Raw genomic sequence first — 13,681 nt, 5'->3', positions numbered from 1 at the left:
CCGCTCAAGATTTTAATTAAATAAAATACAAACATACATAGTTCATACTGTGGGTTGCAATTTAAAAGTATGAAGTCTGGGGCACCTGGGTGGCTCAGTGGGTTAAGCCTCTGCCTTTGGCTCGGGTCATGATCTTGGGGTCCTGGGATTAAGCCCCGCGTCGGGCTCTCTGCTCTGTGGGGAGCCTGCTTCCTCCTCTTTCTCTGCCTGCTTCTCTGCCTACTTGTGATCTCTGTCTGTCAAATAAATAAATAAATAAATCTTTTTAAAAAAAAAGTATGAAATCTACCATTCTAGAGGTCAACTTCTTAAGGAACGTTTGAGCTAGATTATTATTTTTTTTAATTTTTTTATTTTTTATAAACATATATTTTTATCCCCAGGGGTACAGGTCTGTGAATCACCAGGTTTACACACTTCACAGCACTCACCAAAGCACATACCCTCCCCAATGTCCATAATCCCACCCCCTTCTCCCAACCCCCCTCCCCCCAGCAACCCTCAGTTTGTTTTGTGAGATTAAGACTCACTTATGGTTTGTCTCCCTCCCAATTCCATCTTGTTTCATTGATTCTTCTTCTACCCACTTAAGCTCCCATGTTGCATCACCACTTCCTCATATCAGGGAGATCATATGATAGTTGTCTTTCTCTGCTTGACTTATTTCGCTAAGCATGATACTGAGCTAGATTATTAACTTGGGACTAAGCCAGGTAGCGTCTGAGATGAGTTTGACGGGAGTCCAGAAAATGGAAGGGGCAAAAAACAAATTGTTTTCTACTTGCCAACTTCTTTTTTTTTAGATTTTATTTTATTATATTTAAAATTTTTTTTTTTAAGATTTTATTTATTTGACAGACAGAGATCACAAGTAGGCAGAGAGTCAGGTGTGGGGTGGGAGCAGGCTCCCAGGTGAGCACAAAGCCTGATACAGGGCTTGATCCCAGGACCCTGGGATCATGACCTGAGCTGAAAACAGAGGCTTTAACCCACTGAGCTACCCAGGCGCCCCTAAAGATTTTATTTATTTACTTGTCAGAGAGAAAGAGAGAGCGAGTGACTGGGAATGCCAGGCAGAGGAAGAAGCAGGCTCCCTGTTGAGCAAGGAGTCTGACTTGAGATTCGGTACCAGGACCTTGGGATCATGATCTGAGCTGAAGGCAGATATCCAACTGACTGAGCCACCCAGGTGTCCCTACTTGGCAACTTTTTACTACAGGAATATAACACATGTCAGTTATCACCTATTCCAAAATCACAGCAGTTGAAAGATTGACACTACAATAATTTCTATAACCAAAAAATTCTCCTCGCCCACTACCTTAACTATCAAAATTATGCTGTTTTTTGAAGAACCACAAAATCTAATTTTTTCTATTTTAAAGTAAAAACATTGGTAAAAACATACTCAGACACTACATCAACTCCCATCTTCGTCATGTAATATGTTCTTTTATATTGTCTAAACTCAGTTTCAAATAGGTCATCATCTTCAGTCTCATCTTCTAAATTATCTGGAAAAAAAGCCAGAAAAATAGTGGCTGAAAATTATAAATATTCTGTTTTTCTATTTATGGTCTGGTAAATATTTATCAAAGCAAATGCTTAAAAACTAACATAGAAATCTATTCTATCCAATATTATTGAATTAGTACTTACTAAGGAAAGATAGTAACTATCCTGTCAAAAAAAAAAAAAAAAGAATACAGAGTTTGTACTTACCCTTAGAAGTTACCACTTCTCCACTTTTGTCTAAAGCAGCCCAACAAATGGCGTTTTCCTGGCCCTACAAAAATTACAAATCAATATAAAATTAATGGCAAGATATATTTCAAAGTAAGACAGTTGATTACAGAGATTTAAAAAATACTAGAAAGAACTGACTGATCCTTAAGTGACAACACTGTAAAAGTTCATTCAAAAAATAATCTGCAAATACTATGTTTAAGTGTTTTTGGTTTTATATCACTTGTTTTCTAAATCTTTATCATGTAGAACTTAATATTCAGGCCTACCAAAAATATGTAATGGGTAATTCTCACCTATTGAGTTAATATAATCTATTTGTTTATAATTGAATCCAATGATTACAAATATTACATGTTTTCTGTATCTCTGGATTTCATCATTCTTATAACTCTGTTTTCTATCTCCACTTCTAAATATTTCTCATGCAACTCATTCGTTTTTCTATAGTTTTCCCATCTCATCACATTCTTCATATTCCTGCCCAGCTGTTTTTCTGCCCTTGTGATCTCAACTCTTCTCTCTTCTATTTTCTGATTGCCTATCTACTGCCAGTGACTCCCTTATTCCCATTTCCCTTTGTTCATCCAAACTAGAGTCTCAGCTAACTTCCTGTGCTTGGGCTTTTCCTCTAGTTCCTCCCATTTTGCCAATGTCTTTAATAGTAACTACATATGCCGGAAGACTTGTGAAGCTTAAGGACTGGGCTGAGATGGGTGGAGCCAGGGATTACTGATGTGTAAGTTTTGTGAGTAAAGTACAGATTCCCAAAAAGTTTCTGAGACTATTTCCTTAAGAGCAAAAACACAGTAGAATGCAAATGGACTGCTCCTAAGTTTCACTAAGAAAAATCTAATCAAGTAGAAGGACTACAGTAGAGAAAATTAGGATAAATGCCCTTCTGGAGCAAGAGTTACTAGCCTTGAACCTAAATAGAACCAGTATGGCAAGGAGAGTGCAGGAAACTCCTCAATTTTATCAGAACTCAAGAATTATGAATAGGCTGAGGAAAATTTCAGAAGAGGTTTATTTTCTGAGCTAACACATATAAGACATTCTTTAGAGCTTATTAGTGATGTTTTATAGGGTATTAACATATTCTAACTGATTCTATTATTTATGTGTTCTAACAATAATAAAATAATAAATAATTAATTATTGAGCACTAGCATTAGCTATTGTGCTATTATTTATTTACTCTTAAACTAGCCTATTGCTTTTTTTTTTTTTAATCTTTATTTATTTATTTATTTATTTATTTGACAGACAGAGATCACAATTAGGCAGAGGCAGGCAGAGAGAGAGACGTGGGGAAGCAGGCTCCCCTCTGAGCAGAGAACCTGATGCGGGACCTGATCCCAGGACCCTGGAATCATGACCTGAGCCCAAGGCAGAGGCTTTAAGCCACTAAGCCACCCAGAAACCCCTTTTTGTTTTGTTTTTTAGATTTTATTTACTTGACAGAGAGAGACACAGTGAGAGAGGGAACACAAGCAAAGGGAGTGGGAGGCTTCCCGCTGAGCAGGGAGCCCCATTAGGGGCTGGATCCCAGGACCCAAGGATCATGATCTGAGCCGAAGGCAGACGCTTAATGACTGAGCCACCCAGGTACCTTGTATATGATTTTATATATAAATTATTTCTTGAGAAAAATCACTGATCTAGTTGATGTCTCACTATTAGATGCTATAAATACCCACATTTTTAAAAAAGATAACTAATTTTCTGGGCTCTTTTATTTAGAAGTTGTTCTACACTTATTAATAGGATGAATGAACAAAGAAAACACAATGTTCTTCTTCAAAAGTAAAAAATAAGAATTTGGTTTTTGAACATCAGATTTAAATGACAGGATCTAATAGAGAAGAAACCAAAAAAATTTTTTTAAATGTTCAATAGGAGAAAATAAGAAATGAAAATGAAATAAGGCAACCCTCAAAACCATAAGAAAGAAAATGAGGAACAAGGAATATCAGTTTTACTTTTATAGCTAAAAAATTGAAAGGACACCTAAAAAAATGAACACCTTTGGTTTTTTCTTTTCCTTGTAGTTCTTGGCTTCTTCTGCTGCAACACCTGCTGCTTCATTGAGGTACTTGTTACCAACTTTGCTTTCAAACCACTTTAGGTCCACAAAAACTTCACTGAAGTGTTCCCGATCAAACTGTACAGAAACATTTAAATTCATTTAAAAATAATTTGAGTATGCCTGGAAAAATACAACCCAAACTTTTACCAGTTCAACTTCTGGGGCATAGGAAATCAAAGAATGTTACTTTTTTGTGCACATGGGGACCTCATCTACTAGTATGAAAATGAAAAATAAAAAGCAGATAAAAATAAAATTAGGTGAAATTATAAAGAATGATCAAGTGGAGTAGAAGTACCAAAACTTTTTCTTCCAACACTATGTAACTGTTTTCTGACCACTTATCTCTACTTGGGACAAGAAAATAAAAATATCTAGTTACTTACATCTGATAGTTTCACAAGGTATTTCTCAAATCGAGGTAAGTTGAGATGCCCACTTTCATTAATATAACCTAAAAGGAACAAAATCTAAATTTGTACTAAAAGCTGACACTATTTTTTCTAAACAATTCTACAAAACTCTTTTTATAAAATGTTGAGTACTGGCACTCCACTAATCAAGAAAAAACTATATAACTGACTCTAGTTTCTATGAACTATGTAACAACTAAAGCAAAATAAAAGAAATTCCAGGTTCACATAATAATCCTCCCACTTTCTGACATCTGCTAATAGTTAATTAAATATGTTCTAAAATCTATCAAGATTATTCATTTAATATGTTAACTTGAGAAGAACTAATACCCTGCTATTCTGCTGTTTTATTCAGCATTCACCATTGTTTATCGATTCCTCATTTTAATTGAAAAAGCTTTCCCTATTAAATACTCTAATACCTATCCATTCAGAAAAATGAACTTCTGTGATTTAATAAGTGAAATCAACAACTTCTGATGGCTTTCTTAAATAACCAAAGGCAGAGATGAGTCAGATACCAATACATGAGGCCTCCTAACTCTTGTCATTTTCTTTGCTTGTGAGCCACTGAAAATTATAACCCCAGAGCTTGGTGCCTTAGACCAAAGGAAACCCCCAATTTTTTCCCTAATATAATTGTGCATGCAATAATCTAATAAACTGAGTGAAATTTTTAGGATTAGCTGAGTGCTTAATAAAAGTGGCCTCCAATGAATATTAAACTTTTCTTACCACCAAGTTCTGGCAGGATGGTAATATATGTTCCATAAAGAAGAGGCAGTGCATCATGATTAATATGTAAATGAGGTAGATGAGGGATAAAATCATTCCCAACAAGAAATCCCATCAAAATCCAATCATCTATTATCCTTTCAATATCATATTTAAAAGAGATCTTGTCCTACAGCAAAATGGAGAAAAAATCAAATCGTATGGAAATTCCTTCTAACACATCTTTGGTTCACAGCTGTATTAATACTTACTTTCAGTACTGAAAACTCATAGTCAATATACTCTCTCATTAAAGACAAGTGTAGGAGGTGAAATGTGGTTTCTTCTGGTGCGCATACCCTGTAATTAATCAGATGATCAACAAAGAATTAATTATATCTTTAAGGCTCAAATTTTAAAATGCAGCAATGTTTAAAATAAAACTTATCATTAGAAGATAATTAATTCTTGTAATCCAGGCAAGTAATTTATATGAAATCTCTAAGGTAGTATAAACATAAAAGTATAATTATAATAGATGTAACATAAAGTTCAAAATAATTTGTCTGCATTATGCTTTCTGTGGAAAGATGCTCAGAATTAAGAAAGCCTAAATAAGATATAACAGATATGAGAAACCATGGGATCTGGCCCATTTAAGGTTAGCCACCAGCATGAAGCATACAGATAAGTGAGTATATATACTTTTCTGCCTACTGAAGTACAGTCTAAGGCTTCAATGGTGAGGCACCATCATTTCTTTCCTCTTATCTTTCCCTGGCTTGGTTTAGGGGTCTATATGCCTTAGCTATTGGCCCATACTCCAACTTTAACCAGAAGTAAGAATATAAATTGACAGTTGTACTTTAAATAGATCAGATACCAGAGCAAGTGGATTAGCCCAGAAATACAAGGACAGCTCAACATAAGAAAATAAATGAATGTAATAGATCACACTAATAAACAAAGGAAAAAATACCATACAATCAACTAGCAAAGAAAACATTTATCAAAATCAATACCCTTTTATGATAAAAGTACTCAGCCAAGTAGGGATAGAAGGGAATCTCCTTAATATAAAAAAGGGAATTTATGAAAAATTCACATCTAATATGTTGATGGTAGAAGACTGAAGGCCTTCCTCCTAAGAACAGGAACAAGACAAGGATGCCCATTTTCACTATAGCTATAGCCCATTTCCACTAGAGCTTCAAGCATTGTACTTGAAGTCCAAGCCAGGGCAATTAGGCAAGCAAAGAAATAAGAGATACACAAATTGAAAAAGAAGAAAACTATCTCTATTTACAGATGCCATGATTCCATATACAGAAAATCCCACAGAATCCACAAAAGCTACTAGGACCAAAGAATGAATTCAGTGTAGCTGTAGGAAGTAAGATCAACACATAAAAATCAGCTGTGTTTCTACATTCCAGCAACGAATAACCCAAAAAAGAAATTAAGAAACAATTCCATTTAGAATACCATCCAAAAGAATAAAACACTTGGGAATAAACTTGACCAAGAACACACACACACACACACACACACACACAAAAAAGAAAAAACAGAGGCAAAAAAGTGAACTTAGGGAGTGAGGAATAGGGGAAGGTGGTCCTAAGATGGAAGTATTCAGTTGTAAGATAAGTAAGTCCTGGAGATGTAATTAATGTATAGCATGGTGACTGCATTAATTTTTTTAAAATAAAAGGAAATACAAGAAAAAAAAAAGCTGGCAAATGACTTATATACTAAAACTACAAAATGCTGCAGAAAAAAATTAAAGAATGGAAAAAGATTCTGCATTAATGGATTAGAAGATTTATTACGAAGCTGTAAATAGTAGCCAAAAAAATCTATATAATCAATGTCATCCCAATCAAAATCCCAATGATGTTTTCCACAAAAACAAAACAAAACAAAATCCTAAAAATTGTTAATCTCACAAGACTCCAAATAGCCAAAATAATCCTGAAAAAGGAGAACAAAGTTGGAGGTCTTACCCTTTCTGATTTCAAAACTTATTACAAAGTTTCAGTAATCAAAATACTTTATTACCAGTGGTACTGGCATAAAGACAAACATAAAGATCAAGTCAATAGAATACAGAGCCCGGAAATAAACCTGTGCATAAATGGTCAGGCAATTTTTGACCAAGGTGCCAAGACGATTTAATGGGGGAAAAGATAGTTTTTTCAAAAAGTGATTTTGGGAAAACTGATATTCACATGCAAAAGAATGAAGTTGACCCTTACCTTACATCATATACAGAATTAACATGGATCAAAGACCTAAGTGTAAGGGCTAAAACTACAAAACTCTTAAAATGGGGAAAAGCTTTATAACATTAGATCTGGCAATCTCTTGGCATTATAAGTACAAGAAATAAAAGAGAAAAACAAACTGGACATTGGCATAATTTAAAAAATTTTGTACATCAAATGACACTAAAAGCAGAGTAAAAAGTCAACTGTGGAATGGGAGAAAATCTTTACAGATCATTTTTCTGTTAGACGATTACTGTCCTTAATTTAATTGCTGTACTTTCTTTTCCTTATTTGCAATATAATTTACCTTTGTGTCTTTTTGCCACCAAACCGAACTTCTTCTCTTAAAAGAGAGAAATGTGCCTCATGACTTGTTAATCCAAGCATAATCTGTTGAAAAATTATTAAAATGTTTCTATTCTCTAATTTTTATAGTATCAGGTTCACAGAAACAAACAACTAAAAAACATTTCAATATAGAAAAACATATGCTTATTTAGGAAAAAAAACAATTTATTAGCACATTAAATATACAATTTTCAAAATCTGATCCACTTATTAGTTATGGAATAAAGTGTGTTTTTCTAAGAAAAAATGTTTACCTTAGACTCACATGACCTTTATAACTGCCATTCTGTCCACACACACACACACACCCCACCACACCAAATCCCCAAAACCTTCTCTTGGTTTTCACACCTTTCCATTTGCCAGATGAAGTGGATAAGAAATTAGAGACTGTAGCTCTTCCATGACAGATGAATGGAGTATTCTTCTAGAGTCCAGAATGCCTCTAATATGTGAAAATTTTAAAAAACTGGAAAAGGGCATTTTCATTTAATTTTCTCATATAGTATTCTAATGCCCAAAGAAGTCAAATAGTCTAGTGAGAAGTATCAGCCACTGAGACATATATTGTTTATTTTATTTCAATCCTGATTCAAACAAAACAACATCAAAAATTTAAGAAGCTATCAGGGAAATGAGAATACCAAATGGTTATTTGTATATAAACACTGATTGTTAATTTTTATTTTATGTAGGATAATGGCATTATGGTTATTTTTTTTTTTAAACAATCCTTCTCCTTTAGAGAAACATTACAAAATATTTACAGACCAAGTGATACAATGTCTGGGATATATTTCAAGAGTCAAGGGGAGTAGGAGAAAGGAGACAGATGGTTAGGAATAAGAAAATGAAAATTAATATTTAAGGTAAATTATTTAAAGCTAAAAATTATTTAAGATGGATAAAGGACATAGGAAGTTTCATTATATTGTATTCTTTATGTTTGAAAATTTCCATAATAAATAGTTAAAACAAAAAAAGCACAGTAAATTTATCTGGGTCTTGGAGTTATCCGATCAGGTATTATTGAAAGTTATGTATCAAGCATGAGGGTAAAAAGCACTCTCTACCTGATCTCAACAGACTATTCATAGCACTAGGATCAGTCAAGTATGAAGACTACAGAGATCTGTTGATCATAAACTATAGTTTAAAAGAGTTCATTTTCTAATTGTTTTAGAACCTTGCTAATGGCAGAAGTAGTAATCCTTATTATGTCTAAAATATTTGTTTCCACAGCAAGAAACCTTCTTACATAAGTCTCTTAGAGATTTAATTATAACGGCATAAGGTTATAATAACAATAAACATTATACCTACCAAGTCAGCATCTAAACCATAAAGACAATGTCTGGTGTTGGGATCATGATCTGGCTTTGCTTTCTCGGATCTGATAAATTCCATGATTTTATGCTCTCCTTCTCCGGGGGTCTAAATATATGTTTAAAAAAAATGTGGTAATAATGCTATGCTTTAAAATGTTAAATTTTTTAAAAATCCCTTTAAATAAAAAAAGATAATAACCTCATGGCCTGAGAAGTAGATGGTAACTCCTTGCCACGACTTATCTGTAGAAATTTTCATATTTACAAAATACTTCAGATGTTCATGTAACCTGGCCATGAATTCAGTCCCTATAAATAAAAAGTTTTAAAAAGTTTATAATCTGAGAGAGACATAAAAAGAGTGAGTTCCCAGGGACAACATGAACTTGGATCTGAGTATGCAGGAAATAGCTAGGTGTAAGATCTCTAAAGAAGTCAACACCCCTCATGCTTATCTTGAAAAGTAAGTAATTTTGTACCTTTCTCTTGCAAATATTACAACTGTTTCTCATTTCTCTGCTCACCTTAAAATAAAGTTAATGTCACATAAATAAGTCAAGAAATTTTACTACTGCCTCAAACTATGTTTCACACATTTTCATACCAGTTTCAACTCCCTAATGAAACTCAATCTTCTATTTCCTCTGCAGGATTCTGAACTTTTTCTTTAAAGGCACGCAGGTTTAGATTGCTAATAGTAACAACTATTATTATTACTATTATTTACCTGGAAAATTATTATTATTCTAGAAACTGAGTCTATGTTGATTATGTTTCAAAAAAAGTTTAGATGGTCAAGAGTCAATGGCAATGCAGTCTTACATCATAATTAGGATAAAACTGGTTACTAAATCAAGCAATTAAGATAAAGGCACTTAAATGAAAGATAAATTACCACAGTTAGTAAAGAATTCATGAGTAAATAAGATTTTAAGATTTTTTCCAAAGTAAAGGAGTGCAATGATGTTAGACAAAGTTCTAATAAGTACAGTGTATGTTGTTGCAAAGTTAAATTAAACTTATTGTACTGATAAATTCATTAAAATCCTAGAATTTTTAACTATACTTTAAGAAGTACAAAAGTAAGTGTTCTAGACTAGGAGAATGGGTTTCTTATCCTGAATACAATAGCTAGCTACATGAAAGTGGGTGAGCCACAACCTCACTGGATCAGTTTTCATACAAATAAATGGTGGGAGTACAGGGGATCTTTTAAGATCCTTCCAGGTTTGGAGTTCTATGCATCTGGGAGAGTCCTGTCCACAACTGCTCTTATCGACATCTGTAAATCTCTAGAGTGGGTCTTCATAGGAGCACTTATAATCAAGGTGACCAAAACATCTCCTGAGGAGACACAACTGGGAAAATAGCAATTGGAATTTTAAGGACAAATTAAGTAAAGGCTATAATACATTTGAAAACACACACACACACACACACACACACACACACACACACACAGAACCCTTACATTTACATTTACATTTAAATCTCTCAGAATTTGAAGTGCCTGGGTGGCTCAGTTGGTTAACTGTCTGTTTTATGCTCAGGTCATAATCACAGGGTCCTGGGATTGAGACTCATGTGTGGCTCCCTGCTGAGCAGGGAGCCTGCTTCTCCCTCTCCCTCTCCCTCTGTGCCCCCCTCCTCTGCTCATGCTCTCTCTCTCAGATGAATAAATAAATAAAATAAAAAAAAATCAATCTCTCAGAATTCTTCTCTCAGTGAATTTACCTGGTGTAATACAGTTGGAATCAAATCTGGCCTCTGTAGGAAGAGTTTCTCCTTTTTCTAATGCCTTTTTAATTTTGTCTTCTGCCTCCTTTGCTGACCTTAAATGTTAAGGAAAAAAAAAATCTCAAGGTTTCTGGGAAAAAGTATAGTTCTTTATATAAAGTAAACTGTTACTTAAATACTTTTGTAACTAAAATACTAATTCATCAATTTGAGGTTCAACACAGAATATAAGTTTTAAAATGATTATAATTGATAAAGATGGGCCTCAGAATTGTTCATTTTTATTGAATTTTTCAGAAAAAGGGCTATAGAAGTAGACATTACAACAGTATAAAACTCACACAGAATGTTAGGAATATTTATAAAGTAATTCTCTTCTTATCTTAAGTATGGGGAATATAACAGAAATGATTCCCATTTTCGCAGAGCTTACACTCTAGTGGGGAGACAGAGAACTTAACAGCCATAATGTTTAATGTGGCTGCAACACAGAGATATTTGAGGCAGGACAATGAAAGACTATTAAATCAATGTAAGTGGAAGGTTTAGAACACTAGCAGTAAAGATGAAAAGTAAATATGTATGTCAAATTAAAGAGACTGGTAAGTAGGATTGGGTGTGCAGAATGAGGAAGAAGAAGTCCAAATTACTCTTGGACTTTCAGGTTGAGCAGCTATTTGCATGGTGTTAACATTCACTGAACTAGGAAACAGAAGGAAGGCAGCTTTGAAGTGGTCTTCAGTTCTGAACATGTTAAACCTGAAATGTGTCTGTGGTATCCAAAAGGAGATATTTATGAGACATTTGGATATTTAGGGGTTCTGGAGAGAGATATCCATCAGAAGATAAATTGAGGAGTCATCAGTATAGACACAGTAGTTAAAACAACTAGATAAGATCATTCAGGACCAATGATAGAAACTTAAGTAAAATCAATAAATTAAAAAAAAAAAAAAAGGCAAAGGAACAAGATAACAAGGAGACCAAGAAGGTGCACAGAGAGTGTGGTTACATAAAGATCACGAAAAGGAAGTTTAAGAATGAAAGAATTGTCACACTTTAAATACTACAGGTAAATGAAGTAATATATAGAGAGAATAATTCTTTAGATTTAGTCATAAGGAGGCTATTTGTAATCTTGTAAGGAAGTTTTAGTAGAGGGGTGAAAGCCAGATGGCAGCAGATTTGAAGTAAGAAATGCATAAAGATTATAATTAAAGATCATGAATGGAGAAAACATTATCTGTGGAGAATGAGAAAAAGCTGACTAGGGGATTTTAGGGAAACACAGAACACTCAATGCCAGCATAATATTTAGTAAATGCTTGTCCATTCTCTTAGTTTGTCTTCTGATAACTGGAGAGATTAGAAACCTAAAAAATTAAGATCTCAGGCTTCCTTGCAGCTAGGTGAGTGGATATAACTTAGATTCTATCAGATGCCTCCACAAAAGGTTCAGAAGGTAGAAGTCTCTATTTATTGAAGTCTGTATGACTTCACCACACTGAAGGAAGTTGAGGAAGAGGATTTGTGGGGTGTGTGTTTCATTATAGTAGAAGGTCTCAATATTCAGCAGTTTTGTAGATGCTGAGAAGCAAAGTATAGGGCAGATCTACCAGGTACACTGGGGCTCTTGTGCTAACAGATAGAGTGGTGGCTTCTTGATTGCTGAACTGTAACTAAAGTGATACATTTTTGGAGCCAATAGTTCAGGTAATATCTTCTTAATACCTGGATCACAACTAAAGCAATAAATTCTTGAACAACCTGTTCTGGTGGGGGCCTCTTAATTCACCTTCTTGAATGTTGCAGTAATAGTGCCACTGGTGGGTCAATTCTGTGGTGCTGTTCTGAAGTCATTCTTGAAGGCTCACCTAAATTCCCATCCTTTTAGCTCTTACAATGATTTTTATAAGCACCTAATTCTTTGTAATATATATACTTAAAATAGGTAGGCTTCTATTTCTGCAAATGAACAGTGACTGATAATAATGGGCTTAAATAATCCTTTCTTAACACTTCTAGGCCAGTAGCTCCCCCAAACTAGTTTAACAAATACCAGGGGAATCTAGTAAAAATTGTTTCCAGGTTCCAATTTTTGAGATTCAAATTAATTAAGTTTGGGTGGCACCGGAGGTTCTGAATTTTAATCAGAGATGGTCCTTTTCTTGATGGTCGTTTTATAGTCGTTCAAGTATCTTCAATATCTTTTCTCTTTTGGTGTTTAAATCACTACTTTTTACTATTCTTTTCTTATTTTCACTGCTAGCCTTCCCTAAGGTACCTTCCCACTTTCCTTGATGATTTCTGTATTTGATTCATAGGTGCTCTATCTACTCCTTTACCTGCTCTTGTGATGAAACAATTCATTACGGTAACAACCCATCAAACATACTGGACTCAGAGTCTTCCCAACAATTCTAACAACCCTCTTAACTTTACTTACCCTACTCATAAATAAAGACACAGCATGATATCATTGTTTTTTAAAACTATTCCACATGCCCAGGATTTTGACTTTAAAACTTTATGTGCCTCTTCTCATCCTGTTACACCCAATGCAACACATTGGGGATGATACTATCTCAAGTGTCCTAACTCAGCTCTCTTCTCATATTCCATCAATCACCTTCTAGTCTCACTTGCTTTTCTGTCCAATTTGGACCCATGTTCACTCAGAGTCAGGATCTGGCCAGGGTCTGAGCATTGAACAAAGTTTGTTGAATTAAACTGTCAATGTTTCTATTAGAACAATCTCTCATTTTACCCTGTACTTCTCTAGTTCAGGACAGACTAAGAGAGGAGCTTTCTCTACTACAGTTGACCCTTGAACAACACAGGTTTGAACTGAGTGGGTCTACTTGTACATGGATCTTTTTTTTTTTCAATAAATACAATATAGTACTGTAAATCTATTTTCTTTTCCTTATGATTTTCTTAATAACATCTTCTTTCCTCTAAGCTTACTATAAGAATATGGTATATAATACATACAACATACAAAGAATGTTTTATGGTTTAAGTTATTGCTAAGGC

At 34.2% G+C, this 13,681-nt stretch overlaps 1 protein-coding gene across 2 annotated transcripts in view; it reads right to left on the bottom strand.

The window, feature by feature from the left end:
* XRN1 (5'-3' exoribonuclease 1) overlaps positions 1-13,681 on the bottom strand; it is a 99,600-nt gene that overhangs the window by 74,590 nt on the left and 11,329 nt on the right. For both annotated transcript variants that reach the window (XM_059391814.1, XM_059391816.1), the window contains exons 3-12: positions 10,643-10,740; positions 9,108-9,217; positions 8,904-9,014; positions 7,540-7,622; positions 5,238-5,325; positions 4,987-5,155; positions 4,222-4,289; positions 3,773-3,910; positions 1,723-1,786; positions 1,409-1,514 (exon numbers count right to left, since the gene is read on the bottom strand). In XM_059391814.1, the coding sequence (XP_059247797.1) occupies positions 1,409-1,514; positions 1,723-1,786; positions 3,773-3,910; positions 4,222-4,289; positions 4,987-5,155; positions 5,238-5,325; positions 7,540-7,622; positions 8,904-9,014; positions 9,108-9,217; positions 10,643-10,740 (1,035 nt within the window). The remainder of the gene's footprint in view (positions 1-1,408; positions 1,515-1,722; positions 1,787-3,772; positions 3,911-4,221; positions 4,290-4,986; positions 5,156-5,237; positions 5,326-7,539; positions 7,623-8,903; positions 9,015-9,107; positions 9,218-10,642; positions 10,741-13,681) is intronic.

Source organism: Mustela nigripes, chromosome 2 (assembly GCF_022355385.1).
Source record: "Mustela nigripes isolate SB6536 chromosome 2, MUSNIG.SB6536, whole genome shotgun sequence".
NCBI lineage: Eukaryota > Metazoa > Chordata > Mammalia > Carnivora > Mustelidae > Mustela > Mustela nigripes.
Note: the sequence above shows the minus strand (reverse complement) of the source record. Positions and strands in the feature narration are given on the sequence as shown.